Source organism: Lissotriton helveticus, chromosome 5_1, assembly GCF_964261635.1.
Source record: "Lissotriton helveticus chromosome 5_1, aLisHel1.1, whole genome shotgun sequence".
Taxonomy (NCBI): domain Eukaryota; kingdom Metazoa; phylum Chordata; class Amphibia; order Caudata; family Salamandridae; genus Lissotriton; species Lissotriton helveticus.
In genome coordinates this window covers 907,642,580-907,670,050 of record NC_136065.1, presented here as the reverse complement: position 1 = coordinate 907,670,050, position 27,471 = coordinate 907,642,580, and the positions used below count along the sequence as shown (strand labels likewise).

The window sequence follows — 27,471 nt, the reverse complement described above, 5'->3', positions numbered from 1 at the left end:
TATAAAATTGTAGGGACTGAAACAATGGAAAGTGGGACGCAATATCTGACTCTCCTCTGAATGCCCAACGCCAGCAGTGCAGCAGTGCTGTATGCCCCAATATGGTTTGGCTAATGTTTGGCTAAGCCATGCAAGTCCTAAGCAACTTTCATTGCTTTTTGCGGATCTAATGTTATACTGCAGTAACACACATTCAGAATCTGGGGCAAACTAGTTTTTTAGTGTGTAAAGATTTAAGATATTTTGACCATGTGACTCGATGTCCATAGGGACTACTCTATATTCAAGCAGGAGAGGCCACAGGACACAAGATGACATCTCTAGACTGGAGATGTAAGATTAATACATTACCAGTAATAATGAGTGACAACTGTACCACACCTCATAAATGGTCACTCTTATCTATATATGCTGTCAAAGGATTATGACAAAGTTAACAGATGTCTGTCGGTGATGGTCGTGTGGCCTGTCACACATTTCTTAATGTAGCACCGGAAAATACTTAATACAATCCTTTCACAAAACAACGAAACGTTTACCAAGTGACTCAGGCTGATAGCATGTAATCCACAAACACCTCTTTCATACTGTGCATGACTTCCAATATAGTCCCTAATAAATACTTGGCATTAGATGTATGTATGTAAGGTGTATTTATAAAGCGCACTGTGACCAGACTTGTATCCTGGCATTGAGAGTCACTACTGACACGATGAGAAGCTAGGGGGAACGGAGATAAAGGCAAAGGGGAAAGAGAAAATTATTATCAGGTCAGCTGTGTTTTGGGAAAAATCCAGGTCTTAAGGACGTTCTTGAACCTAAGCAAATCAGCCTGAGATCTCAGTTGAGGCAGAAGTTTAATCCAGACCTGAACAGCTTTTAATAGAGAAGGCTAGTCCCCCTTGACGCATTCTGCTAAATCTCTGTAAAGATTGGCTGTAACAGAACGTAGCAATCATCCTGGAACATATTTCTTCAGTCTGGTCTGAAATAGATTTGGACCTTTACTCTGGAGGGCTTTGAATACAGAGTGATTTCAAGGGGATTCTTTGTTCAATGGGTAACCAGTGAAGGTCCCTAAGAGCACTGGAAGTAGAAGAATTCTGTGGTCTATTCAAAGTCAATTTGGCCGTGCCAATCTGACCTCTGTCCAGTCTCTTAATCAGATAGTTAGGGGCTCCTAAGAGGAGGACATTGCAGTAGTCTAGTCTGCTCAGCACTACACCCTTAGCAATTAAAGATTTCGCTCTAGCAGGTAACATTGGAAAGAGCTTTCTAAGGCTCTGAAGAAGTGCAAAGCAAACTCTTATCACCCCATTAACATGCTTTTCTAGAGAAAGATGTTAGTCTAAAGTAACTCCAAGGTTCCTACATTCTCTGAGAAACCAAGGGGAGTCTCGATAGAGAGAGGACAGAAATTAGAAGGCAGAGGCACCAGAACCTTACTAGGAGAGAAACAAAGGAGCTCTGTTTTGCCTCCATTTACTTTCAGCTGATTTACACACATCCAATTTGAAATGTCCATTATAAAGGCCTGAAAACGACTGATGGTATCAGACTGATTGTTGTTAAGTGATCAAATCAGCTGAGTATCGTCTGCATAGTTGATTACAGTGAACATGTGAGTTTTAATATGTGAGATCAGTGGTTTACTATAGATATTTAACAAAATTGGACTGAGTGAGGACCCCTGTGGGACTCCATGTAAAATATTTCTGGAACCAGAACGATAGGGAGGTAGAGCCACAGCCTGGCAGCGGTCTTTTGAGTATAATTTTAACCATTTTGACACAAGAGCACCAACACCACTAGAGGCTAATCTCATGAGCAGGGTGTGGTGGTTCAACATGTTAAAAGCCGCTGACAGATCACGACGGATGAGCGCTGCCGACTGACCATTGTCGACCATCCTACAAGTTTCATCAGTGTCACAGAGTAGAGCAGTCTCAATGGCATGGCCTGGTCTGAAACCAAATTGCTCATCCTCTAGCAATGAATGATCCTCCAGATGGTGGGACAAGATTTTACTAACATAAAGTTCCACAATCTTTATTGGAAAAGGGAGGAGCAAAATTGGTCTATAGTTGGCTAAAATTGTAGGATCGGCTGAAGCTTTTTTTTTAGCAATGCTTGAATACGGCCTTTTTCCAGCATGCACGGTGGATGACTGGCTACAAAGTTGTAATAATAGGAGCGATGGTTCTTCTTCCAATTTTTTACATTGATTAGAACAAGAGGTTCTAAAGGAGATCCAGACCTGATGGACCTAAACAGAGTGAGAAAGAATTCCCAGGGCATTCGAACTAGGCTGTCCAGCCACAATATAGAAAATGGTGGTTTATCATTGTTTAAGTTAAGAGATTCAGTAGTGTCATTGTTAGAGGGAATAATACACGAAATGACAGTATTTACATTTACAGGCGGGATATCTGACTCCTGAGAGCTTTTAATATCTTTTAGGATCATCATGATTTTATCCTCAAAGAAGACTGATAAGTTATCACAAAGCATCTGTGAAGGTGTTATATCTTGCCTTAGACAGAGCAGATTTGAAAGATCACAAAGAATCTCGAAGGTGTTTTTAGAATTGTTTGAAGCATCTGAAATTAAGCTGCAGTAGAAATCCGCTTTTGCTTTCATAACCTTATTATTATAGTTATTTAGGGCACTCTTCAGGCAATGTTTATATGTTCAAGTAATGCCTCTGCCATTTCCTTTCAAGTTGCCTGCAGGCCAATTTAGTTTCTTTTACGGTCACATTTTACCAAGGGGCAGATACACAGAAACAAGGTTTTTGGACTATAAGAAGAATTTGTTTGTCAAGTACAGGTATAATTCTGCTTTCAAATATTTGATCATTAGTATCTATGGAATTTGAGAGGTTGAGAGCCTTTGAAAAATTGAAGATAGGCCATGAATGCGATCTGAGAAGGTTATGCCAAGCTCTACTTTTTGATCTGATCAATATGGTATTCTTATGATGAGCCACCCACCGGTGTGTAGATAAAAAGTAATAAATGATCTGTCCAAAATAGGGGAATAATCTCTCCTACTGATACCAATTCTTCTGGAGAGAAAATAAGGTCAAGAGTATGACCACCTAAATGGGCTAAAATGTCATAATGTAAAAAGTTGGGATGAGCCAGAGTCAGTCAGTGAAAATAACTTTATTTGATTACTAAGAATCATAAAAGTTTACATGTGTACATAGTATAGTTTTAAAAAAAACCTATACAAAAAAGACTGTCACAAAATACATGATCAAACTTTAAAATTTAGGATTTCAACACATATATCATCCTCCAGCATCATTCTAACTCCCCTTGCAAGAATGTCATAATTAATAAAATTAGTTAATCATATTAGTGTTCCACACATAAATATTAAATAAATAATGCTATAAAACCATTTAAAAGCGTAGTTTCATATTACGATTCATACCGTTTCCTAATTGATAAGGCAGTTCGAGTAAAGTTAAGCATAGCAATACAGATAGCAGCAGTAGATAAAGAGCATAAGAAATTAAAAACCTCCTGATAGGAACAGTGTCTAATATCACGCAGAACAGGTTTGATAAAACGTGCCCTTGGATCTTTGTAGAGATTGCAGAACAATACAAAGTGCATCGGGCTTTGTTGGGCTAAATTGCTGTACGGACAGGGAGTTAGTCTCTCCCACCAACTCGCTTGTTTAGGGAAAGCCACAAAAAAGGGCAATGTGCAGAGTCGAAATCTGGTCATAAGGAAACTTGAATTAACTTGGAAAGTAAAAGACAGATAAAATTGCGGATGGTTTGGACGCCCATCTACACAATTGTGTGTTTCACAATCCCGAATGGACATACTTAATTCAGCATAATAGGCATTTTTTATCGTCAATTTCATATTAGGTTGAATACAGTCGGGATTATCATAATAGTGCCCTAACCCAATCTTATAGAGATTTTCTTTGACATATCGCAGCCAGGGAATGGCAAGAGTCTTTTCAAGGGACATGCACTCTCTAAGAACACTCCTTGAGAATGATAAGTCCTCTGATGTTCACACTTTTTCCCAAAGGATCAATGGTTTAATATTTATTCTATCCCTTTCAAAGTCTAACCCCACTTCTAGGTTGCTAAACGCATTGGATGAACTAACAGGGATCATTAATAAACTTTTAAAAAATGTGTTTTCCAGGGTTTGTAACTGGTTGCTTTTGTGATGTCCCCATTCTCCTGCCCCGAAAGTGGCTATTGATAAACATTTAGATTTGTATAGGGTTATCATTTCTGCTCCTAGCTTGCAAGCAAAGCGGAACAGTCCCTCCACTGCTCTGCTAGTGTGTTGGACTCTGGCCACAATCAGTTGCTCCCAGTTTAATTTGTTATTAAAAACATTCCCTAAATAAATTAAATTGGGCACCTTATCTATTATCTTATCCTTCACCACAAATGTCCTTGTTTTCGTTTGTTTAGGACCACACGCCATAATAAAAGATTTACTAAAATGTACTTTCAAATCTAATGGCAACATAAAGTCAGTAAAGGCATTCAAGGCTTTTTGAAGACTATTGGTAATATTCATATTAGATAAGATATCAAGAAGAGAAGAAAGGGATGAACTCTGGGTATCCGTAGACCTATAGCAGAGGACCCAATAAAGAGCATTGCCCCTTGATCCCTTCAAACAAAAACCTAAAAGTTCAATTCCTGTGACATCATCTACAGGGAAACTAAAAAAGTTAAATGTTTTATTAATAAAATACCAACACCACCTCCTTTCCTATTGGGCATTGGTTTATGGGATGTTTTAAATCCATAAGGACAAGCTCTGTCAAGACCAACTGCTGACTCCGGGGAAGTCCTTGTCTCAGTGATGAACACAGCATCATAGAGACCAGTAAATAAATTCAACCAGTAAATAAATTTCCCCTGTATGCTTTACCAAAGATCTAGTGTTTAACAGACCACATTTCAATAAGCCAATAGGTCTATCACTAATGAAATTACTTTCCGAAATACATGCTGAATTAAGTGTGATGGCAGGAAGTGATAAAGAAGACAGCTTACCAATTTGCAGCAGTTGATTACGAGTATAGTTAATCTTGGCAGGATATAAAAGATTCCCACTGGCAGTATGGCTGGCGCTGAGCGCGGACTGGCACAGGTGGTCTTGTCTTTGGAGTGTGCTTGCTGGCTGCACGGTCGCACCAGCCTGCTATTTTTATAGTAAAAAAAGACGAGAAAGTATGAGCACAAGATCACAGACAAGAACCGCAAATGCCCAAACTTCAACATCAAAGTGCAGGACAGGTGCGGATAAGATAAAATAGCAAGGAGGTTTTTGTTCAAAAGAATTAAAACAGTACTGCTCCCCAATACAGTAGTTTTATCTGAATCCTACCAAATATGGAATTAAAAAGCAAATGCCCCAGAGACTAATACTCAGCGAAAAACAATAGAGATGCACGGTGCAACAGCCTGCTGTTTTTATAGTAAAAAAAGACTAGAACGTCCGAGCAGAAGATGGCAGACCTGCTCTAACTGATGGGAACTGCAAATGCCCAAACTTCAACAACAAAGTACAGGGCAGGTATGGGTAAGATAAAATAGCAAGTACATTTTTGTTCAAAAGAATTAAAACAACACAGCTCTCCAACACAGTAGTTTTATGTGAATCCTGCCAAATAAGGAATTAAAAAACAAATGCCCCTGAGACTAATACTCAGCGTAAAAGAGTAGCATGCACGGTCTTTTTATAGTAAACAAAGACTAGAATGTATGAGCGCATGATGGCGGGCCCGCTCTAACTGAGAGGAACGGCAAATGCCCAAACTTCAGCAACAAAGAGCAGGACAGGTGCAGGTAAGATAAAATAGCAGGGAGATTTTGGTTAAATATAATTAAAACAACACCGCTCTTCAACACAGTAGTTTTACGTGAATCCTGCCAAATTTGGAATTAAAAAACAAATGCCTCAGCATAAAACAATTTACTTGCAGTTAGGGCATTAAATTATGTTGGTGAAGAACCAACTCATTGGAAATCCATGTTATAATATTCATTCTGACAAACTAGCAACTGGAAGCAATTCAACTTATGGAAAATGGCACAATAAATTAAAAGACTACAAAAAATCCATAATTGAGTCCCAGTCCAGAGTGGAAAGTGGATTTTAAACATCCTTCAAAATTTCACTATAAATTAATAAGGAAGAAATAGGAGGGACATTTATTAAAAAAGAAAACAATTAAGGAGAGGCTAAGCCAAATCAGACAAAAACGGCAAACTAACCCTAGTCACCAAAGTCTGTTTTCTGTTTTTATTACAGCAATCATTTTACTTAGGAGGCAGCACCAAAATTAAGACCAGGGAAAACCTGGTCTTCAACAGGTGAAACATGAAGAAATGCTTTATTCTCCTTATTTTTGCTGTTTCCATGTGTGCTGCGTTGGGCAGCACACAGGGAAACAGCAAAACACCAATGATTGTTTATGTGCAGGAAAGTCCCCCTGCCTGCACATAAACAATCATTTAAAAAAAATGGAGTTTTGCAACTTCCATGTGTGTGATTCATTAAGCAGCTCACATAGAAGTTACAAAACAGTATTTAAAGATTGTTTATGTGAAGGAAAGGGCACCATGTTCTAGTAAATATGGTGCAGCCCTGCGTTTCTAAAGTGACAAAGTGTACCTTCTTGGCTTAACAACAGTATTTTGTTACTGAATGGCAGTGCTATATATGAATGTTTTGCGACCGTATTACTGTTGCAAAATATTCATTTTTTACCATCTGCTAAAAGGTAGTGGTAACCATTTGCTAGAATGTAAAAAAAAATATTTTTAAGAGTAGGCATTGGTCTCACGGACCACTGCTTACTCTTAAAAATGTAATTTCAAAGCTTACTTTTTTCTTTTTAAATGCAAGAGAAAAACGGGTAGCATTTTTTTTTAAAAAGTATGTTTTATTTAACGCCTTAACCGCTGCGTTTTTTCCGCCGCGGTGCGGGCGTTCTAAAGAGTACGTGGGGCTCCGTTGGCCGTTGGCCGACGGCAGCACCCGCGAGGTAGTGCTCCCGTCAGCCAACGGCCAACGGGAGCACGGAAGGGGTTAAAAAAGCAATTACTGACATGGTGGTCTGCTGACCCCAGCAGGCCACCATCCCGGTGATGTCTATCATTCCTAATGGGTAGGAAACTGTGGCCTACCTTATTATTATTCATGAGGTAGGTCGATTTGCGACCTATTAGGAATCACTATTGAAACGTTTTACGTTTCTTACATTACAAATTGCGAATTCCTAATTGCGAATTGATAAGAATCGCAATGTGGTAATCGAAATTCCTAAATACTGTAAATGTGGGCCTAAGCTCTGGTATTCTGTTTAATGTATATTTAACCCCATTGTTTTTTGTTCCCTAAACAGCATTACACAAATGAACACCTATAGATATGTATAAAGATCTCTAATGAGAGAGGGGTCATGCTAAGACACCAGTCATGGAGGATTGGAAATTGGCTTCAATGAAATGATACCAAAAAGGAAATCATCTTCTTTTGCCTGGAAGAGAATCCTCTAAAGATATTCTCCCTCTTCATATTGGATCTATTGAATTTTCTACCAGTGTAAAACAAGCATTTACAATGCAACGGTTTCGCCGTTGGAAAAGTTTGAGCTATTGGCATTGTAAATGACAAAATTTGTATTTATGTGTTGGTTTTGAAAACAGATAAATAAATGGCATTGTCATTTACATTGCCAATAGCTCTAAATTTTCCAAAGGCGAAACCGTTGCATTGTAAATGCTTGTTTTACCAGCTTTTAGAGAGTCTTTTTAGCAGGCCATCCACTTTACTCAGACCTCCCCTTTTATGCCAATGAAGGGACTGGCGATCAAGCAGCAGCCCTGAAAACCTTTAATTCCATCAATCGGGTTTGAATTGAAAGAATTTTAATGAATCACAAGGCAGGGAAATTTGCATATGAATCCATGAAAGATAGAAAAAATAAGCTAAGAAGAAAAAAACGTGTCCCCCCCCCCCCAAAAAAAACAGGTTTTGTACATTTTCATGATTTCTATATGGAACGGCAAATAGACTAATTAGTGTCTTGGGAAGGCAGTACACAAGGTCACCTTAAAAGATGCCTCCTCTGCATGGCATGGCAAACATGCAGATCTGTTCATTTGTCTGTGGCTCAAACATTTAATATTGCTGAAAGTATAAATGTAATTTTAAGGTGCTTGACTAAATAAAAAATACAGGTAGCTTTGTCTTTTTAGACTTTTCATAGAATAGTTTTAAGTAGTCAACAAAAGAACAGCTAAGCCAAGTCTGGATATTCTTAGTTAAAGTTTTCCACGGCCAGGTTTGTTGATCTGACATCCTTTGTCTACGGCTGGAGTTGCAAGGATTTTATATTGATTAGTATTATTAGAGAGCGGGGTGAGAGAGAAGACCCATGTAGCCAAAAAAGACGCTTGTGCGAAACAAAGCAGCCCAGAGCCCACAGACCGAGTGCGGCTGTCACAGCAAGACCCGAACCTCCTGTGCAGCGTCACAGATGCATTGCTCAAACAAGGACACCTATGTTTGGGACAGCTGAGGGTAAGTAGGTGGCAATGGCAGTGCCCAGCACATTTCATCTGCAAGGTGAATAATACCAGGAACACACTAGGTGACAGATACAACAACAAATAATAACCACCCCTTGTTGAAACCGCTCAGGCAAGCACCTCCACCCGCATCTCCGCTCCCTTTTCTTAGTTACAAATACTCCTGCTCCCCCTACGCAAGCCAACTTCCACCGCTGCACCCCACGGCAGAACTCGCATAGTAAGTACAGCAATAATCAAATACCATCACAGGGGAAGGAACAAACATGCGACTGCCAGCCAATGGAATCTATGAACTTCACCAAGGAATGCCGCAACACCAGAGGTACATTCCTAGCAGTGAGGGAATGCCAGCCCAGAGACCATGACTAAGCCAAGAGCGGGGCCTGAAGTGGGCGAGCACTCCCCATATTTAGGGGCCGCATCCAGGTGAGTCAGTCCCATTTACGGGATACCGTGATGTGTCGGGGGAGGAGGGGCCATGGCAAGGCATGATTCCCTTGCGGGTCGTATGTCCCCTCGGGGGTGCCGTCGGGAATCTCCAGGTCATCTGGTCATCAGGGCCGCAGAGTCTGTGCAGACCCGTTCTGGGTTCATCTTTGGATGCCCTAACGGAGCTGCCGTTTTGGAGTCAAGCATCTGGTACAATTGCAACAAGCAACGGAGAGTGAAAGGGGAGGGGGGGGCGGGAACGGGCACACGGGGAGGGGGGCGGAACGGACACAAGGACAGCGGGATGGGGGGCGGGAACCGGCCCAGAACAAAATACCTAAACTTACAAAGTGAAAATACATTTATAAACAAAATACTCCTTACCTGATCCCTGATCGCTTCGTGGGAACTCGAATCTTGAACTAACTCCAACAACAGACGCATGTAAAATAAAGAAAAAATGGCGACTCAAAAAAAAAAAATAACACACACCCACCGCCGCGATGACGAACAGAAGTGGGTGGAGAGGGAAAAAATCGCGGGAACGCCCCCGAATCTGGTCCGGCCTTGACGGACAGATCCGGCACCCAATGGCTAGCCTCCATTTACGGAGCTAGCCAATGGGAGCCGGGGGACGTTCCTGAAGTCCTTATTGTAAACAAAGGATTTCACCTGCGCCGAAAAGCTGCGCAGAGCGCAGCCTTCGGCAGGCGAAACCCAAAAATGAACATGGTTTTGGGTGATATGACAATGGCCACTTATTTTGCAAGCGTTACCAACAATTGTTTTATTTTTCAAATTAAGAAACTGCAACTGAGTTCACCCTTCACTTCAAAACAATAAATTCCACCAATCTCCAACATGAACTCCAGCCAACTCACACTGCTGGAGTGAGGCCGGGCTTGGGCTTGGGAAGAAGGGACTATGGTTGAATTCATTCTACTTCACCCAAAGGAGATCTGCATGAAAATTGCAGTGTTGCGTGCAGGATAAAAGTTGTGCAGTGCCAGATTAACAATGGATTGCAAAAAAAGCCTATTTTGTCCTAAGCTCAGTTTTGCCCAGTGGCGCAAAGGCAAGTCAGTAGTTTCAAGAATGGGATTTGTACTCAAAGTACGTTCTCCAGTTAGGCCCGCCGCCTTTTAAGTTATACCGCACATTCCCTTGTTTGCTCCTAGTTTGACTTGCCATAAGGCTTTGATGCAAAGCTCGGTTATGCTATCTTAGTCTGACTTTGCATCAGATCCAAGGGGTGTTTGCACTTTTCCACTTAGAGATGCCTCCTTGAACAGGAGGTTAGCACTTTTGAGTGAAACACGAAATAGGGGGGCGCATGAAGGTTACCTTTCAATACTTCAGGAAATCTTTGGGTTTTGAATCTCAGAGTGTTACACAACAATATCACCGCAGAGAGACCAGATCAAGCTATTCCAGGAAACCCAGCGTAATGAAACAATGTATAACCCATTCCGCCATGGGTAATTATTACAAGGCTAAAATAGGGGAAGACATGCTTCAAACAAATATCGCCCCAACATACCAGACTACGCTCTTCAGCATAGGACACAGCAGGCTTCCCAAATTGTAAAGGCCGTGCACGCTTTCTTTTAGTTCTATGTGAGTTTTTTTCAGTGCGGACCAAACTGCTCATTGGTGGATGTCAGTGCAAATTACGTACGAAACTTTACTTGATCGATGCAATCTCGAGGGGACGAGTTTAACATTCAGGTCCACAGTAAGCTTGCGAGACCTCTGATAACAGCCTTTTACACGGCAGAGCCTGCCTGACAATGACAGTCGCAGTGACCCGGGCTGCGCGCGCAGAGCCAATGGGCACCTTCAGAAATCTCCCACCTAATGTCTTCGCCAACCAAGGAGGTGGTGTCGCTCCCCGTGAGGACAATTAGAGGCTAACTGTCCGGTTTCTATGACTACAGGCCTCTTTTGAAAGGGAAAGGTGTAAATAAAAATACGGAAAGCACATGAGAAACCAATATCTCACGTCAGTCAGGTGCGAGACACGCAACCTCCTCGCAAAGCGCTCACCTAGCGAGGTGTCAGCAGATTCAACCGTCAATCACATCTTGCTGCGGGGAGGAGAGACGGCCATTGTGTGCTTTCACCTCCATAGTTTGAGGGACGCGCAACCCCTACCTGTCCTGGACTCCCCGAGAAGAGCCCATCTCACCGGCCCAATTGTTACAGGGCTGCCCGTCCCCATTCTCCAGAGAAGGGTCAGTTCTTACAATCCTGGTCTGTCCTCGTTGAGGCTCTTATATACAGGGGCATATTTACAAGCCCCTGTCGCCACCATGTCACTTTTCCTGATGTTGTGGTGACGATAGGGGATTTGCCTTATTCACAAGGCGGCGTTAAGCCACTTAATGTGGCTTAACGCCACCTTGTGAATAAGGCACACTTTCACATGCTTAGTGTGAAAGAGGTGGGCAATGGGTGTTGTGGGCGTTCCACTGCAACACCCATTGATTTTGACACAGCCCCATATTTACAAGAGTGGAGTAAATATGGAGCCCAAAATTAAGACCAGGGAAAACCTGGTCCTACCCTGGCGCAACTATGTGAAATGCTTAACTTCTCCTTGTTTTTGCTGTTTCCGTGTGCGCTGCGTTGTGCAGCACACATAGAAAGAGAAAAACACCATTGATTGTTTATGTGAGGGAAGGTGTCCCTTCCTGCACATAAACAATCATTTAAATAACATGAGGTTTTGCAACTTCTATGTGTGCTACATTAAGCAGCACACATAGAAACTTCAAAACACCATTTCAGATTGTTTATGTGCAGGAAGGGACACCTTCCTGCACATAAACAATCATTTCCCTCAACGCAAGCACTCTTGCATTATAGTGCAAGGGTGCCTGCATTGGCACTAGGCATCTAAATTAGCGCCAGCGCAGGGGGAAACACAAGGCAGCACCTTATTCTTGTAAATACGGTGCAGCCCTGTGTTTCAGAAGTGGCGGGCGTGGCGTTAAGCCAAGGAGGCTAATGCCACTTTCTTGTAAATATGCCTGACAGTTCTGTCCCTCTCTCCCTCTCCTCTGCAGACCTTTCCTTAGCGCAGGGGTCTTCAACCAGCAGCTTGTGAGCTACTATAGCTCTCCAGCTACCATTGAGTAGCTCACCTGTGTGCAGCCCAGCTTATTCAATTAGAAAGCTTTTACTTAGTTGAAATATTATGCATATAAAAATTGAAATTATACAACACTAATAATATTAGTAGCTCTCATTGCGTTTCATTGAACATAAGTAGCTCTCAGTGCAGAAAAGATTGGAGACCCCTGCGGAGCACGAACTATCCACAATTGTCCTCAGCGGGGCTCGTTCTTTCATCTGTCTCTTTTTCTCTCCCTAAAACAGCTCTCTTTTACATTGCTATCTGTCCCTATCTATCATCATGGGCTCTTTTTTACTCCTGCACCTCTAAGTGCCGGATTAAACCCTGCGGAGACCACTAGGCACTCAAAAGTTTGGGGCCACACCACACAAATTATCTCCTAATACAGAATGCACCAGATTTGTTTTACAAACTGGCAGCTGCCAGAAAATGAGCTTTTAAGAGATAAACTGTTATGAGAATCTGATGTCTCTGGTTTATGTATTTTAAGTTGTTAGTGAGTACATTACATTAATACAGTATTTTCTCTATAGATTATTTCATGTAAAGTTTCTGTTTCTTTGAGTTGATTCGCGTTTTCCTATCTTTTGGAAACAATATTTAAGAAAGCTTGATTGTAGTTTTCTTTCAAGAAAATTTTAATATTATTTTGACCCGTTGTCACGGGCCCCTAAGGGCCCATAGGCCGGGCCTGCTTTCAGGGCGGACTGGCTACCGGGCAGTTGTGTGTGCTGCCGAGCTAGGGGCTAATTTCTCTGTGGTGGGGGCTTATTTCGTTGATGGGGCCCTGAAATTTAAAAAGCAAAACGAATTTCGTTTTGCACATGCAGGTCCCCATCAACGAAATTAGCCCCCAGCACGGCAGCACACACAACTGCCCGGTAGCCAGTCCGGCCCTGCCTGCTTTGCCTATTTGGTAATCCGGAACTAGCTCCTCTCCATGTTTCTCCTCAGTGAGGGTCTTTCTTACACCACTGCCTCTCTAACTTTCCCCTCAGCTTGGTCATTCTCTTACCGTGCTGACGGTCCCTACTCCCTATGAGTCCTCAGCGGGTCTCTGTCTTACAGCTCCACTGCTCCCTGTTTCTAACAGCACTGCCCCTCTCCCCAGCTCCTCAGATGAGCTCCCACTTACAGAACGTTTAGATTGTCCTAACCCATCCTCAGCAGTCCTCTCTCTTTCAAGCAGTCCCTCTCTCCTTTTTGTGAGTGGGTACATCTCTTGCGGTACTGACTTTGCCCGATTGTCCTCAGCGAGGCTCTCTCTTGCGTCTCCACCTCTCACTGTTTCTCATGGTCTGCTCCTCTCCTCAGCTGGCTCTCCACCACTAAAGCAGGGTCAGACTGGGGCAGACAATAGGCCCAGATAATAACGATGCCCCCCATTAGAAAATCAGATAGCTAAAACAGAGTGTCCCACATGTGTAATTTGGGGCCATTTTGAATTTGCAAAGTCAGCTACAGAGCTGTTTTGTGAGGGATGGGGAAACAAATGCATTGGTGTTTGCTGCAGGCAATGTTTGTGTTATTATTAATGATGTCAACAGTACAAAAATGGCCCACAAGAGAATAATACAGGCCCACAAACAACCCAAAAAGTGTACCACACACTGCCCGTTCAGACCACCCCATTGGGCACTGCCTGACATTCCAATAGGCCAGTTAGACCCTGCATTAAAGTACTGACAGAGAGGACCTTCCTTACAATACTGACTGTGCTCAAGGGTTCTTGGCGACCGCTGCCCCCTTGATTCTCCTTAGAGAGGGCCATCCTTAAAGTCCTGGCTATGTCCACCTGTTGTCAGTTCTGCCCCTCCCTGTTTCTCTTAACAGTGGGCTTTCCTTGCTGTGCCATTCTTGACCCTTGACCGCTTCATGGCTCGTACCAATTGAAATAAATAAAAAAGTTTTTAACATTTGTAAAGTGCCTGGTTACACCCAATGGTGTGTCCCCACGCTTTGATTCTAACACCCTAAAAAGGAGAGAGAAGGGGAGAATGCCTAAGGTAGGAAGAACAGGAGCACTAAAGGAATACAACTAGACATTCCCTATTTTAAGGGAGGAGACGGCAAGATGTTATTCCTTGTAATCAACCAATCAATCAATCAATCAGGGGAACTGTAAGCTTGCTACTCACCCAAGAGGGTCTCAGGGTGCTGAGGAGGGGGGGGGGGGGGTTCGCAGTTCTGTTTAGCTGAAAAGCTAGGTTTTGAGAGTCTTCCTGAAGGTGTTCGGGGGGGGGGCGTCTGATGTCTGCCGGTAACTCGTTTCAGGTCTTGGCTGCAGTGTGAGAGAAGGATCTTCCGCTTGCTCTGGCTCTGTGTATGCGCGGGGTTTCGGCCAGTGCGAGGTTGGAAGATCGGAGGTTTCTTTTGGGTACGTGGAAGTTGATTCTGTCGTTGAGGTATTTGAGTCCGTTGTTGTGTAGGCATATGTAGGCGTGAGTGAGGATTTTGAAGGTGACTCTTTTCTCTTAAGGTCTGCAGAGGTCCAGGGATGCAGTTAGTTTATACATAATCGATACAAGATCTGATCCAAGATGCACAGAAACCAAAAATATTCTCTGGAGCTAAAGAAGAAATATACTTTCCCAAAATATGGAAAAACTGTACTGCATACTAACAGAACAGAGACACTACAAAAAGTACAGTGAGCTCTGAGTCAGTCTGTGGTCAATGAAGACACAAAATTTAATCTTAAGCATTTCTTCACAACTATATTGATATGCATGGTAATTATATTTTGCCAAAACATTTAACCAATACTGTCTCAGCTGGCTGCTTTACCAATGGGATATATGTCTTAAGGTATATGTGGCAATATTTCGTTTCCTCGTCTGCCGTTGGAGTTCATTTGAATTGAATCTTCCCCGGATTTCATGTGTCTGGTATTATAGCCATGAGGCATTCTTACTGTTTAAAACGAATATCAACAAAAATCTTTAGACACTTCCAAGCAACAATAACCAGATCCAATTTGCAACTGAGATCAAACCAAATTTTCTAAATTGCAGTTTATTATCTGACCAAACCTCATCTGGGATCAACTGGACTCAGTAGAAACTTTTCATAAAGGATAAAGCAGGATTTCCACCAGTTGTAACCCCAACCATATCCTGGCTATCTCGTGAGACCTTTCTTTGAACACTGCAGGCTGCAGCAGTATTAGAGCAGTGGCCCTCGAGAGCATCACTGCAATTAGAGGTTGGAAACAAAATGTGCTGCATTGTGAAACAGGTGAAATCTTTTTGTTTTCAATTGGTTTGCAGTGCGAGTCCCCACTTTGTGTTTTAAGTGTCTTCCTCCCTCCAATAAATTCATGCGATTTCCAATTGCCGACAGTACACCATTGTTACCCTCATGCCCATATTTTCCTTTTCATATAGGACACAACCATTAAAAGTGTTCCCGTCAAGGGGGTCCCTCAATCCACACATCATATCGAAGCTCCCTGAATAATGGATAGTCCATAGATGTCAGGCCTGGTACCGACTGTTGGTACTTTTCTGAGTGGATGGGGAACCGCCTGCTGGTCCATTTCTGAGGGACTCTGGTACCGACTGCTGGTAGATTTCTGAGGGGGTCTGCTACCGAATGCTGGTAGATTTCTGAAGTGTTCTGCTACCGAATGCTGGTAGATTTCTGAAGGGGTCTGGTACTGACTGGTGTCGTTTTCTGAAGGGTGCTTGTACCAACTGGTGGCAGTTTTCTGAAGGGGCTGATACTACTGACTGCTGGTACTTTTCTGAAGGGGCCGACGTATCGACTGCTTGTACCGTTTCAATGGGGTTTGGTATCAACTGCTAGCAGTTTTCTGAATGGACCTGGTACCGGCTGCTGGTAGTTTTCTGAGGGGGCCTGGTACTGACTGTTGGTAGTTGTCTGAGAGGGCCTGTCACCGACTGCTGACAGTTGTCTGAGGGGCGCAGGTACCGACTGCTGGTAATTTTCTCAGTGGGTCTGGTTCTGACTCCTGGTAGTTTTCAAAAGGGGCCTGGTACCGACTGCTAGTAGTTTTCATAAAGTGTCAGGTTCCGACTGCTGGTAGTTTTCTGAGGAGCTCTGGTACCCACTGCTGGTAGTTTTCTGAAAGGGCCAGGTACAGACTGCTGGTAGTTTTCTGAGGAGCCCTGGTACCCACTGCTGGTAGCTTTCTGAGGGGCCCTGGTACCTACTGCTAGTAGTATTCTGAGGAGCCCTGGTACCCACTGCTGGTAGCTTTCTGAGGGGCCCTGGTACCAACTGCTAGTAGTTTTCTGAGGAGCCCTGGTACCCACTGCTGGTAGCTTTCTGAGGGGCCCTGGTACCAACTGCTAGTAGTTTTCTGAAAGGGTGAGGGACAGACTGCTGGTAGTTCTCTGAGTGGACCTAGTACAGACTGCTAGTAGTTTTCTGAAAGGGCCTAGTACAGACTGCTGGTACTTTCCTGAGAGAGCCAAGGTATCGACTGCTGGTACAGTTTTGAAAGGGCCTACTACCGACTGCTGGTAGTTTTCTGAAAGGGCCAGGTACTGACTGTTGGTAGTTGTCTGAGGGGGCCTGTCACCGACTGCTGATAGTTTTCTGAGGGGCCCAGGTACCGACTGCTGGTAGTTTTCAAGGGGGCTGGTACCGACTGCTGGTAGTTTTGAAGGGGGCCTGGTACTGACTGCTGGTAGTTTTCTGAAAGGGCTAGGTATAGACTGCTGGCAGTTTTCTGAGCGGGCTTGGTACTGACTGCTGGTAGTTTTTTTAGGGGGTCTGGCACCACCTGCTGGTCGTTTTCTGAGGGGGTCTGGTACCACCTGCTGGTCGTTTTCTGAGGGGGTCTGGTACCACCTGCTGGTCGTTTTCGGATGGGGCCTGGTACTGGAGTACTGGAGGCACTTTATTTACTGAGGGGGCAGAAAGAACCGAGAAGTGCGCACACACTCGCATCGGCTTGCCAGGAGCACGAGCCTGTCAACCCCATTTAATAATTCAGCTCTCCTGATGACTTTAATAGATCTGTGGAAGGGAAGCTCTTGAAAATAAAATGCCTGACGCTTGACAAAGAGATAAATGAGCGCGGAGAGGGGCGCTGCGGCCTGCAAGGCCGTACATCATCCCAAAACACATTGCAACTTTATCTTCCTGTCACGAAGGGTAATTTAAGGCCCTTAATCAGTTAGCTTCAGCGCTGCATTACCCATTGGGTGCAAAATGAGGCCCGGCCTCGTCCAATCTGGTGCAATCAAAGTAGCATAATTGTAATATTGCAGGTATGCAGGGAAGCGCAGGGGTCAGGGGCAGTTCAGCCCACACCAGCTCTACATGGGAGTGGAAATATATATGCATAACGGGGTTGTGGCGGCAGCTGGTGATGCCTTCTGGTCTTGGCGTCATTAACATGGGATAGCTGGATGCTGAGGATGGCAGTAGCTAACCATCCCCGCGCGGAAAAGGTGCCCAAAACTTTGCACAGAAATTTCGCATAACGTGAATTTTTGCATAATTTGCTGGCCAAAACTGTTGCTCTCTTTCCCGCCACAGGTAGAATCTCTGGAAACACCAGCTTCAAGAGGTGGGCAGAAGATTGTGGGATAAATGCATGTCTCGGAATTCTCAGGGTTGGCAAGGTGTTGCAGACTTCACAGTTTTACCTCCAGACTTAAAAAAACAAAGGGCCCTATTTACAAGGGCTTTATCTCTGCCTTTTTGGCTTAAAAAGCCAGAAAAGCGGAGATAAAACTATCGCCCTATTTACAAGAGGATGCTAACATGCATAATCGCATGTTAGCACAGTTTTTCCCAGCGCCTCCCTTTGCATCTCTAATGAGATTCAAAGTGGGCGTCACTGGGCATACCCCGGATGGACTACCTTGCAAATATCGCTGATGTTCACATTGCGATATTTACAAGACTGCCCCAGCATTTTTGCACACATTGGTTTTTGGAGAAAACCGCTGTTTTCTCCAAAAACTAACGTCTGCTAAAATGCAGACTTACCTATCCCTAACATTGGGGTGGATTATGCTGATACGACCCAGTGGTTTGTATCAGCAAGGTTAACGCCATTTTGCAGGGAACATCGCTGTAAAACCAGCGATGTTCCCTGCAAAACGACGATAACGTCGCTATCTCTGGAATTTTTATCGCCCTGGAGAAACGCGTTGTTAATAACCCGCTACCAGGGCGATAAATTCCAGAGATAGCCTGCGACAACAAAATTATCGCTAAGCGCGGCCAGCGATAATTATCGCTGGCCGTTGATAATATGCCCCCAAGAATTAAACCCAAGATTTGACAAAGAGCTGTGATAACTAAAAATCTTTAAACTCCTGTAGTCAGTGGCAAAGTATTGCAGTGCAAAATTGGGTAGCAGAGCACAGTCAGATTCATTGGGCCAGACCTTAGAGTGACAGGCCATGTTTCATCATGTCACACTGATGTCCTGGACCTGAAAACATGATGTTATCTGGAGCCTAACCATTAGAGTTCTCAGGCATGGCGCTCTCACAGTGCGTTTTGATACTTTGGGTCTCGACTTGAGAGTTCCCTGCATCACATTTTGATCCTTTGGCTGTAGCTCACTTCCACCTATGTGCCAACTCTTCTCTCCAGTTTTCTGTCTTCAAACCATGTGGATGAACCAGAAACCCCACAGCAGAAACTGCACGCCTATGGCTCTCAAAACCACAGATACATTCTTTCTGCCCTGGAACCTCCATGTCTGCCCCTCTTCACACACACCCCAAAAACCTGCCTCACTTCCCTGCGTGAACAGTTTCCTGGCTGACAACCCCACTACGCTACACAAGAAACCACCATTATCAAACTAATAAATATGAGAGTATCCAACACAAATGTTATGTTAGGTTGTCTTGTAAAGCGCATGGCTACCCCAGCAAAGGGCGCTGTAGACCACTGGGGAACCCGTCCTGGCTTTCCCTGTGAGATGATCCCTACTGGGTATCTCCAAGGTGAAACCAGGCATCCCCGGTGTATGTGGGGGGCCGTTGTGGAGATGAGGCAAGCTAATGCCCAGAGATGCCGAGTGTGATCCCTGGTTAGGGTAGGCACCGAAGCGAGAATTATCGAGTCCGCTGACCCTGGTGCGTCGGGAATTGAACCCTGGTCCCAGGCCGTCCTCTGCTTCCGGGTCTGCCGCCTCTAACCAGTGAGCCTCACCACTCCACTCCCCTCCACAAACACAAGGTCATCCACAAAATCCATACTCAAAGGGGCCTAATGCACAAGCCCTTGGGACACCCACACCACGTGTGAACACACACCAAGTGTATATAGACATGCATCTCAGCAACAGTGCGGGCAACATCACTAACATATGTAAATTGATACTTGTATAGCGCACTACTCACCCACAAGGGTCTCAAGGCGCTTGTACGAATACCGATGTGGAACCCATCCTGGCTTTCCCTGTGAGGTGTCCACTCCTGGGCACCCACAAGGTGGAGGACAGGCATCCTTAGCGTGGTGGGGGCCGTTGTGGAGATTAAGCAAGCTATTGCCCAGAGTTGCAGAGTGGGACTCCGTGATTGGAATAGGCACTGAGGCGAGAATTATCAGGTCCGTGGAATTTTTGAGCCCAAGGAATTGAACCCTGGTCCCGGGCCAGACTTCTGCATCAGGGTCTGCCGCTCTAACCACTGAGCCACACTTCTCCACCTAACATAATACTCAAAATAAATTTAACAGCTTCACCCAATCCTCAAAAAGTGATCCCCATGCTCCCTTTCACCAGGTTGCAAAATATATCTAATCACAGCACCGTCATGCAGTAATAACAAGAGTTGTTGGTCAGAAAAGTGTTTCCAGTGGCAAATGTGCATTACATGCATATTAATTTTATAACCTAGCATTTTCCTGTCCCTGACAACTGGAGAACTATTGGACGGCACAGTAAATCTGTAAACTGAGCATCACCTCAGGCATGTAAGTGATTTAAGTACCACACTATTTCGTGAGCCTTGGGCTTGGACTTTGTAAGTTCTCAAATATGAATAGATTTCAGATTACCCTGAGACTCAGTGTCTTTTTAAGAGAGTTCTTATGCATCAAGTATCGGTTAGTGATCTAGCTCTAGCAAATTTCTAAAATGTTTCGACCGAACACCTCCAGGCCTTCGTTCCGGAATAGGGTGAAAGCTCTGTAGCGTCCAGGGTCCGCGTCCCTGTATGTCAGAGCTGATGTCTGAATTCATGAGAATGAATGTTGATGTAATACAAGGTTGGTGTTTGATTGTGTTTGCTGTGGAGTGGAAGAATCTAGGGGCATATTACTAAGCAATAGCGATAATTATCGCTATTGCTTGGTTAGAGACAAAAATGTACCGCCGACCTGCGGCGATTTTTATCGCAGATAAACCTTGGTATTACCAAGGTTTATCGCAAATGCGATAAAAATAGGCCGCAATGCATGAATATCGCTGAAAAGTCAGCGATATTCAGGCATTACCGAGCTAATGCTCTTAGCCATGTTATCCACTTCTCATTGGATAACATGGCTAAGAACTGCTCAGGGCAGGTGTTAGCTTTTGGAGATATTCGCGCTTAGTGCGAATATCTTCAAAAGTTGGTAATAGGAGATAGCGATGTTAGCGACTGTTTCCAGTCGCTAACATCTTGGCACGCCCACTTTGCATGTCATTAGTGATAAATTTCTCTGACATGCAAAGTGGGGCCCAAGATGGTCGCTATCTCCTACTAGCTGTCGCTAACTGGTGTTAGCGACAGCTAGGTAATAGGGAGATAATTTTAGCTCCGCGTTCTTGGCTTTTAAAGCTAAAAAAGCGGAGATAAACCCCCCTAGATAGTTATAGTTAGTAGGAGGATGAAGCCTTCTCTCATCTGGGAATACTTCTGGATAGCACCAGACGGGCACTAGCACCTCATAACACAAATATAAGGTGCTACAAGCAGGACTCACACTTGTGGGGATCTCACAACTGTGTCAGTCCCCACCTGTAACTTCCAGCGGATTTGTGGGTTGAGCCTTATGTGCACAAAAGCAAATAAGGACCCTTCACCTGAAAAAATACAACTTCAAATGGCAATTTGCTATTGTGGTGTTGGTACTTTGAGGGCAAACACTGCTGTTATCTAGATCAGTATGTTGCCACATATGGGTGGTAGCAGCCACTGGCAGATATCGAACCCTGGATTGTGAGGGGAGAGCTCACAGGGACCTCACCCACCCTCAGAAAGAGAGCCACAGGTGCCTTAAGGTGGACAACCACATTGTATTTATTCCACTCAACTGAAATATATGTTCCAAGTGGTCCTAAATGTCGCTGAACAGAAAAGCCCAGGTGGGTGGGAAAATGGTCTGGGTGGCACCGTATGTAGTCCCTCTCCACCCCGTCCTTGCCACACAGTGGATTAACAATATAGTCCACTGTATTAAGGGACCCATTATGATCGCGGACACATTTGAGTCCGTCCGCGACCATAGAGGAGGAGGGAACCTCCGCATGGCCTGCGGAGTTCCCTCCTGTCCAATTAGGATGTGACCGCCACCCTAGCGGTCACATCCTCTATTTTTACCATTGCTGCGGGTGTGGCTTCAAGCTGCACCTGCCGCAATGGTAAAAATGCATACATTCCATTTGTATGCAGAAAGCACAGGCACCGTGCGGTGCCTGCCGATTTCTGCATACAAATGCAGGGGGGTACCATAGGTACCCCCCATGTGCACCCCCCACCCCCCCTTCACCCAGGGGGCCCGCAACGGGCCCCCGCAGTGAAGTTCCACATGCTTTTCCACGGCGGAAAACCCGCCGCGGAAAAGCATTTTTTTAAACCCATCCTAATATGGCCGGCGGTGTCTGAGAGACACCGCCACCATATTAGAGCTTTTCCGCCGTGGTTGTAAGCCAACCGCGGCGGAAAAGCTGCGGACGGAAACCAGGACCCACCAGCCATCCTAATGTGGCGGTGGGTCTTTGGTGGGTCCGCTGCGGTCTTTCCGCATCCTCCGGGCTGGCGGTGGCTTCCGCGGGCCCGGAGAATGCGGAAAAAACGCAATCGTAATAGGCCCCTATGTTAGGCCAGGTTTCTTGTTCTTTATTAAGTCAAATGCAAATATAAGTCTTGACGTCTCGAAAATGTCCGGTTCATCCCAAGTAAGCACACAAGCACCTATGTGGTTTATTTGTTGATTGATTGATTGATTTTCGAGATTAATATAGTGCAAACTAGACCCGAAGGTATCAGAGCGCTTTACAGTTTTGCACAGCAGCGTTTAAAGGAATACATTAAAAAAAAATACAGTATAAAAATATATAAAGGATGGTGTAGTAGATGGACGAAATACTTCGGAGATAGCGATGGAAAGTTGTTACAGAGGTTAAAGGAGTAAATGGAGTTATTTCAGAGGTAATGATGTTTAGGCTCGTTGAAGGTTGAGGAGGATGTGTATCCAGGAACATTAGTTATTTTAGGAGGGAGGGGTCACGAATTTGTTGGGGAGAAGCAGTTTAAGTTTTTTTTCCTATTTTCCATACTTAGATGGTCACCGACAAACTCAAGAAAGAAGTAAACCGTGTCAACAACCTAATTCCCGCCTGTTTCGGATTTCACACCTTTTTAGTCGGCTACACTTTTTAGTGGCATTCATAGGAAAAGTGTCGCCGAGTCCCTAAAGCATAGCTGTATTTTACACGCAAGTCGGCTCGGTGCGTCTCCAGAGCTGCACGTGTGAAACAACAAAAAGAAAAGATCAACTGCACCAAAACCTGTTAATTAACAGAAATCTCCAGGGTCTTCGTGCTCTGCTTTTTAAAAATAGGTGGATACTTTTCGTGGGGGGGGGGAGGGGGGGGGGGGACAGTGTTTTACGTCTTTTAGAAAGAGCACCGGGTTAGCCAGAGGGAAAACCTTCCCTGAATGAAACCACTTCAAATAAGGTCTTGAGTTAGAAAATCTTCTTAAGCACTTTTAACCAAAGCGCTTCAAAAGAGACATGAAGGCCTAGGCGCTGCATAAGCAGTAGGTCCTCTTATGAGTCATTTTCAACTCCGAAAAGAGCACAAAACAGAAAGAAAAGGGAACGAGGCACGAATTAATAAGAAACATAAGAAGGGGTATGATTAATCATTTCAGTGGATGTATGAAACTATCCCTTGTACATATGACATGTCACGAGACTTTCTGGCTCTAAATCGCATCAATTGACATGTGCGGTACATTGGTGCAATTGATGAGCAGGCTGAACGTCTGATTAAAGGGATGTAAAACCAGGTGAGCATGCAGGTGAATGCATGTGTGTGTGGGCTACCATTGTATGCCTATCTCAAAATGTGAGTGACTGAATGATTGGATAAGTGAATGGACGAGGAGAGCATGTATCTATTATAAGCAGAGGTACATATGGAATGAACCTCTGTGTTGAATAACACCCACTGCACAGTTGTGGTTTAGTATACATCTCCAGTCAAAGAAGGGCGACCTCAGCTCTGTTGGCAGTAGGTGGTGTTGGCCCTGTGATGCACAAAAGATGTACATTTATTGTTACCGTCAAAAAGACATACATTAGTCCCTAACTTCTATAAACTCTCCTTTGTCCATCGGTGCCTTTGAAAAGAGAGACTGTCAGGAGCAGCATTATGGCTATTGGCATAAGCTTATTTGATTCACTCCCAGCTCAGGAGATTAAAATATACACGTTTAATTAAACCAGCCCAACTATGGCCATCATTTCGACTCCATTTAAAGTGGTCACTGCTGCCCTCGTGACAATACAACATTGACAGCCTGTTTCTTCCATAGGCGGTAGCATCGCCATATTAATTAAGTTTACCTGCCTCATTCAGTCTCATTTTTTAATTTTAATTTTTTATTTTTTACAGAGTTTTATATAGCTCGAACTTGACCCGAAGGTATCGGGTATCAGAGCTCTTTACATAGCATCTGTTGCATTACATGAGGATACATTCATTTTTGTTAGGCAGGGGGATGATTTGGTGATTTGCCCAGAATCAAAGGATGGTCAGCGTCATTACAGAGACTTGACCCCGGTTCCCCAGATTCGAGGTCGACCGCCCTAGCCATTAGGCCAACTCACTCTCATGAGTAAAGGCCTTGGTTTCATCTCCTTAGGCCCAATGGAATGGTATTTTATTGAGTCCTCCATCTGTAACTGAGCAGCTTGCTGCATTGTGTTCAAGATGCTGCAGCAAGAGAGGTGCTTAGTTTAAAGCTTTGGATCAGCATTTTTACACCACAATTTCTCTAAATATTGTTCAGGCACTTCTTGACTTCTCTTCAACAATGCTTCCATGAGTTTTGGCTACGTGAATTGGTGGCCATGCTTTCAAAGTGCATGCTTCCAAGACACGGCATTCACAAGGCCCTAAGGTCTGGGCTCATGAACCAGTATTTTATTGTTTTACGACTTAGGCCCAGATGCATCAAGCTAGAATCCGCTCGCAAAGGGACAGATTCCCAGAATCTGCCCCTTTGCGACCGGTATTATTGCATTTGGGATGATGCATCCCAAATGCAAAAATCGCAAACTAAGAAATCGCAAAATTGCGATTACTTGCATTTAAGGAATCTCAAATTGAGATTCCTTAAATGCAATGCATTAAAGTTTAAAAAATAGCAATTTCGCTAATAGGGCTCGCAAATTACCATGAAGTTGAACTTCATGGTAATTTGCAAAAACTTTGAAAAATGCACTAAAGTGCATTTTTGAAAGTATCCTGTAGCGCACACCCATGCCCTAAGGGCATGTGTGTTCGCAACATATGTGCACAGATCAATTTCAGGGGTGCAACAGGGTGTCCTTTGGACACCCCTGCACCCTTGAAATCGCATTCTCAATTTGCGATTCGCTAATTGCGATTCGCAAATTGAGAATGCCTTCCCATTCATTCCTATGGGCCTCTAGGCCCGTAGGAATGAATGGGGAGGTATTCCTTAATTACGACTCGCAATTAAGGAATTTTAAGAAATCGCTATTTTTTTAGTGATTTCTTCATGCATTGCATTTTGCTATTCCTTAATAGCGAATCATTATTTTTCGCTATTAAGGAATAGCAAAATGGGTTCTTGATGCATCTGGGGGTTAATCTTCTATATTGCTGTGATACCTTGAGTGAACTCAATAAATTCGCAATAACATTACATAAGGAGCAGGTTGAATTTATGAATTATTGTATCTGTAAGTCTACAATATATTACTAAGGGGATGGGTAGTAAACTTAATATATGAACAACTGAATATGCAGGCAGGGTTCAAGTAGGTTGCATTAGTTCCAGGATAAATGAGTATTTGAGCAAAGTGAATGCATGTATACGTAAATGCATGGGCACATTGAATGCGTGTTGAAGTGAATGTAAGACTAAATTGACCATATGAGATGGTATGTCGGAGGCTACTCTACTAGTACTGTGGGCATCTACTAGCCAGCACGTGATTCAGAGCGCGTTCTAAAAAGACAAGCACTTCATGCTTTCTTGCAGATTTCAGAGAGAAGTGTAATCTTGAGCCGAGATATTGTGGCAAGGCTCCACAGCGTAGCCGGTAATACTTCTAGGCCTCCATTCTACTTTGATTGAAGCGTGATGGTTATGTGTGTCATGCATGGCAAACACAAACTGGCCAAGCAGGGCAATTCATTTGGGGTTTGTTGTTGGAGTTTGGGGGTGAGGAAGCAGTGTGGGAGAAGAATCTGTGTGCATTGCATTAGGTCTTGAAGTTTAACATTTACTCATTACTGAATGCACCAGCAGCAAAGAGAATTAGAAAACAGGAGAAATGGAATGACCTAAAGAAATAAGTGGGCAACAAACTGTGGGAAAATAACACATGGATTCGGGGACCCTTTGAATGCATGCAAAGAAGTTAGATACAGGTTCTTCAGAGTTACAGTAGCTGGGTACGTGATTAAGAGATCCAAGTTTGGATAACTGGTATTGGTACCGGAGGATCTCCAGGGATGACTCCTCATTTGGATCTGACCATTGGAGCCAAATGCTCATAACATTGCATGACTTGGGCAAATCATCTGAGGGGTGGTGGCCATATCTGACTTTCCCACAACCAAGATCCTAGAAAACCAGTCCTTGAAACGCCTCCAGAACTATGTAGAACAGAATATGAAGCATTGCAATTGCTTGTCAAGTTTATTTTGTTGGCATCTAATAGCATTTCTCTTTGTCCCTCTTTTCCTCTCGCTTGGATTTGCTTCCCTGCCTTCCGATTCCCCATCTGTAGCAGAAAAGAAGTGGTTTACAGATGAGCCGGAGAATGCCTATACCCGGAACCTGCAGATCAAGCCCATAAACAGTCACATGGCCAACCAAATCAACCAGTACAAATCGACCAACAGTTTGATCCCACCAATCCGGGAAGTGGAGGACGAATGTTGACTGGCGGGAAGAACAGAACTATTTTTTTAAAGTCCGATAAACTTCATAAAATTGGTGGATGTGACTCATTTCTCTCTTACTCACCGAATCACAAGTGGAAAGTTTATACAGAGCAAAGGTGTTACAAATAAACAGGAGGATTAAAGAAACACCGACACCGGTAGATGGAACGCTCACTACGTCTGCCTTGAATATTGCTTCCATGTATTTTGGACAAATAAAAAGATATTTCATTTATATATGAACATAATCAAAAATAGTCATGTATAGCCTCTAGCGTTTTAAATTATTTTTATTTATTAGAAGAGAGAATATATTTTTTTTCTTTTCACTGTCGAGTATCTTCCCTTTGGATTTATGGTTGTTCGGTGGCCATTCTCCCAAAAGCTCGTCTCATCTTTCCATCTCTGTCTCATAAAGGAGAAGGACCCAGAGAGGAGAGACAAACAAAAAGAAAAGAAAAGATAAAAAACAGGAGAAAAAATATCTAACATGTATTTTAAAAAAAATCCAAAATCTAAAAAAATATGCTCACAAATGTGTTTCATCACTGGAGGACGTGTATAACCAGCTCTGAATAAATGGGAATTCTTTATTTTCAAGGTTGAACGTCCTATTCTTGTCGAATTAAGTGTTTCTTGTTAAAACATATTTCGCCATCTGAAGCAAAGGCTCTGAATGATAACTTGGCCAAGTGAACTTCAGTGAAAAGCGAGGCAAAATACTGGCTCCTGGAACGCATGCGGGGTTCTACATATCATGATATAGTACCGAAATGCAAACACTGTGTAAAGATCAATATATATCAATGCCTGTCTGGAGAAAGAGTTTCTCCAAAGTGAAGAGTGTCTGGTCAACTGAGCCTCCTTATGTAACATTAGGAACTGTTCCAGAATCTGGTAATAGCATGGCATGCGGGAGCAACAAGAAGGCTCAGGCCTACAAGCGGA

General features: G+C 43.7%; 1 protein-coding gene across 5 annotated transcripts in view; it reads left to right on the top strand.

Moving 5' to 3' along the window:
- Positions 1-27,126, top strand: part of KCNMA1 (potassium calcium-activated channel subfamily M alpha 1) — a 1,543,535-nt gene extending 1,516,409 nt beyond the window's left edge. For 3 of the 5 annotated variants that reach the window (XM_078643368.1, XM_078643365.1, XM_078643366.1), the window contains one exon: positions 26,367-26,660. In XM_078643368.1, the coding sequence (XP_078499494.1) occupies positions 26,367-26,521 (155 nt within the window). In that variant the 3' untranslated portion in view covers positions 26,522-26,660. Of the gene's footprint in view, positions 1-26,366 lie in introns of all 5 variants that reach the window. The other 2 variants (XM_078643370.1, XM_078643367.1) reach the window with 2 other exon arrangements.
- The last annotated feature ends 345 nt before the right edge of the window (positions 27,127-27,471 follow it).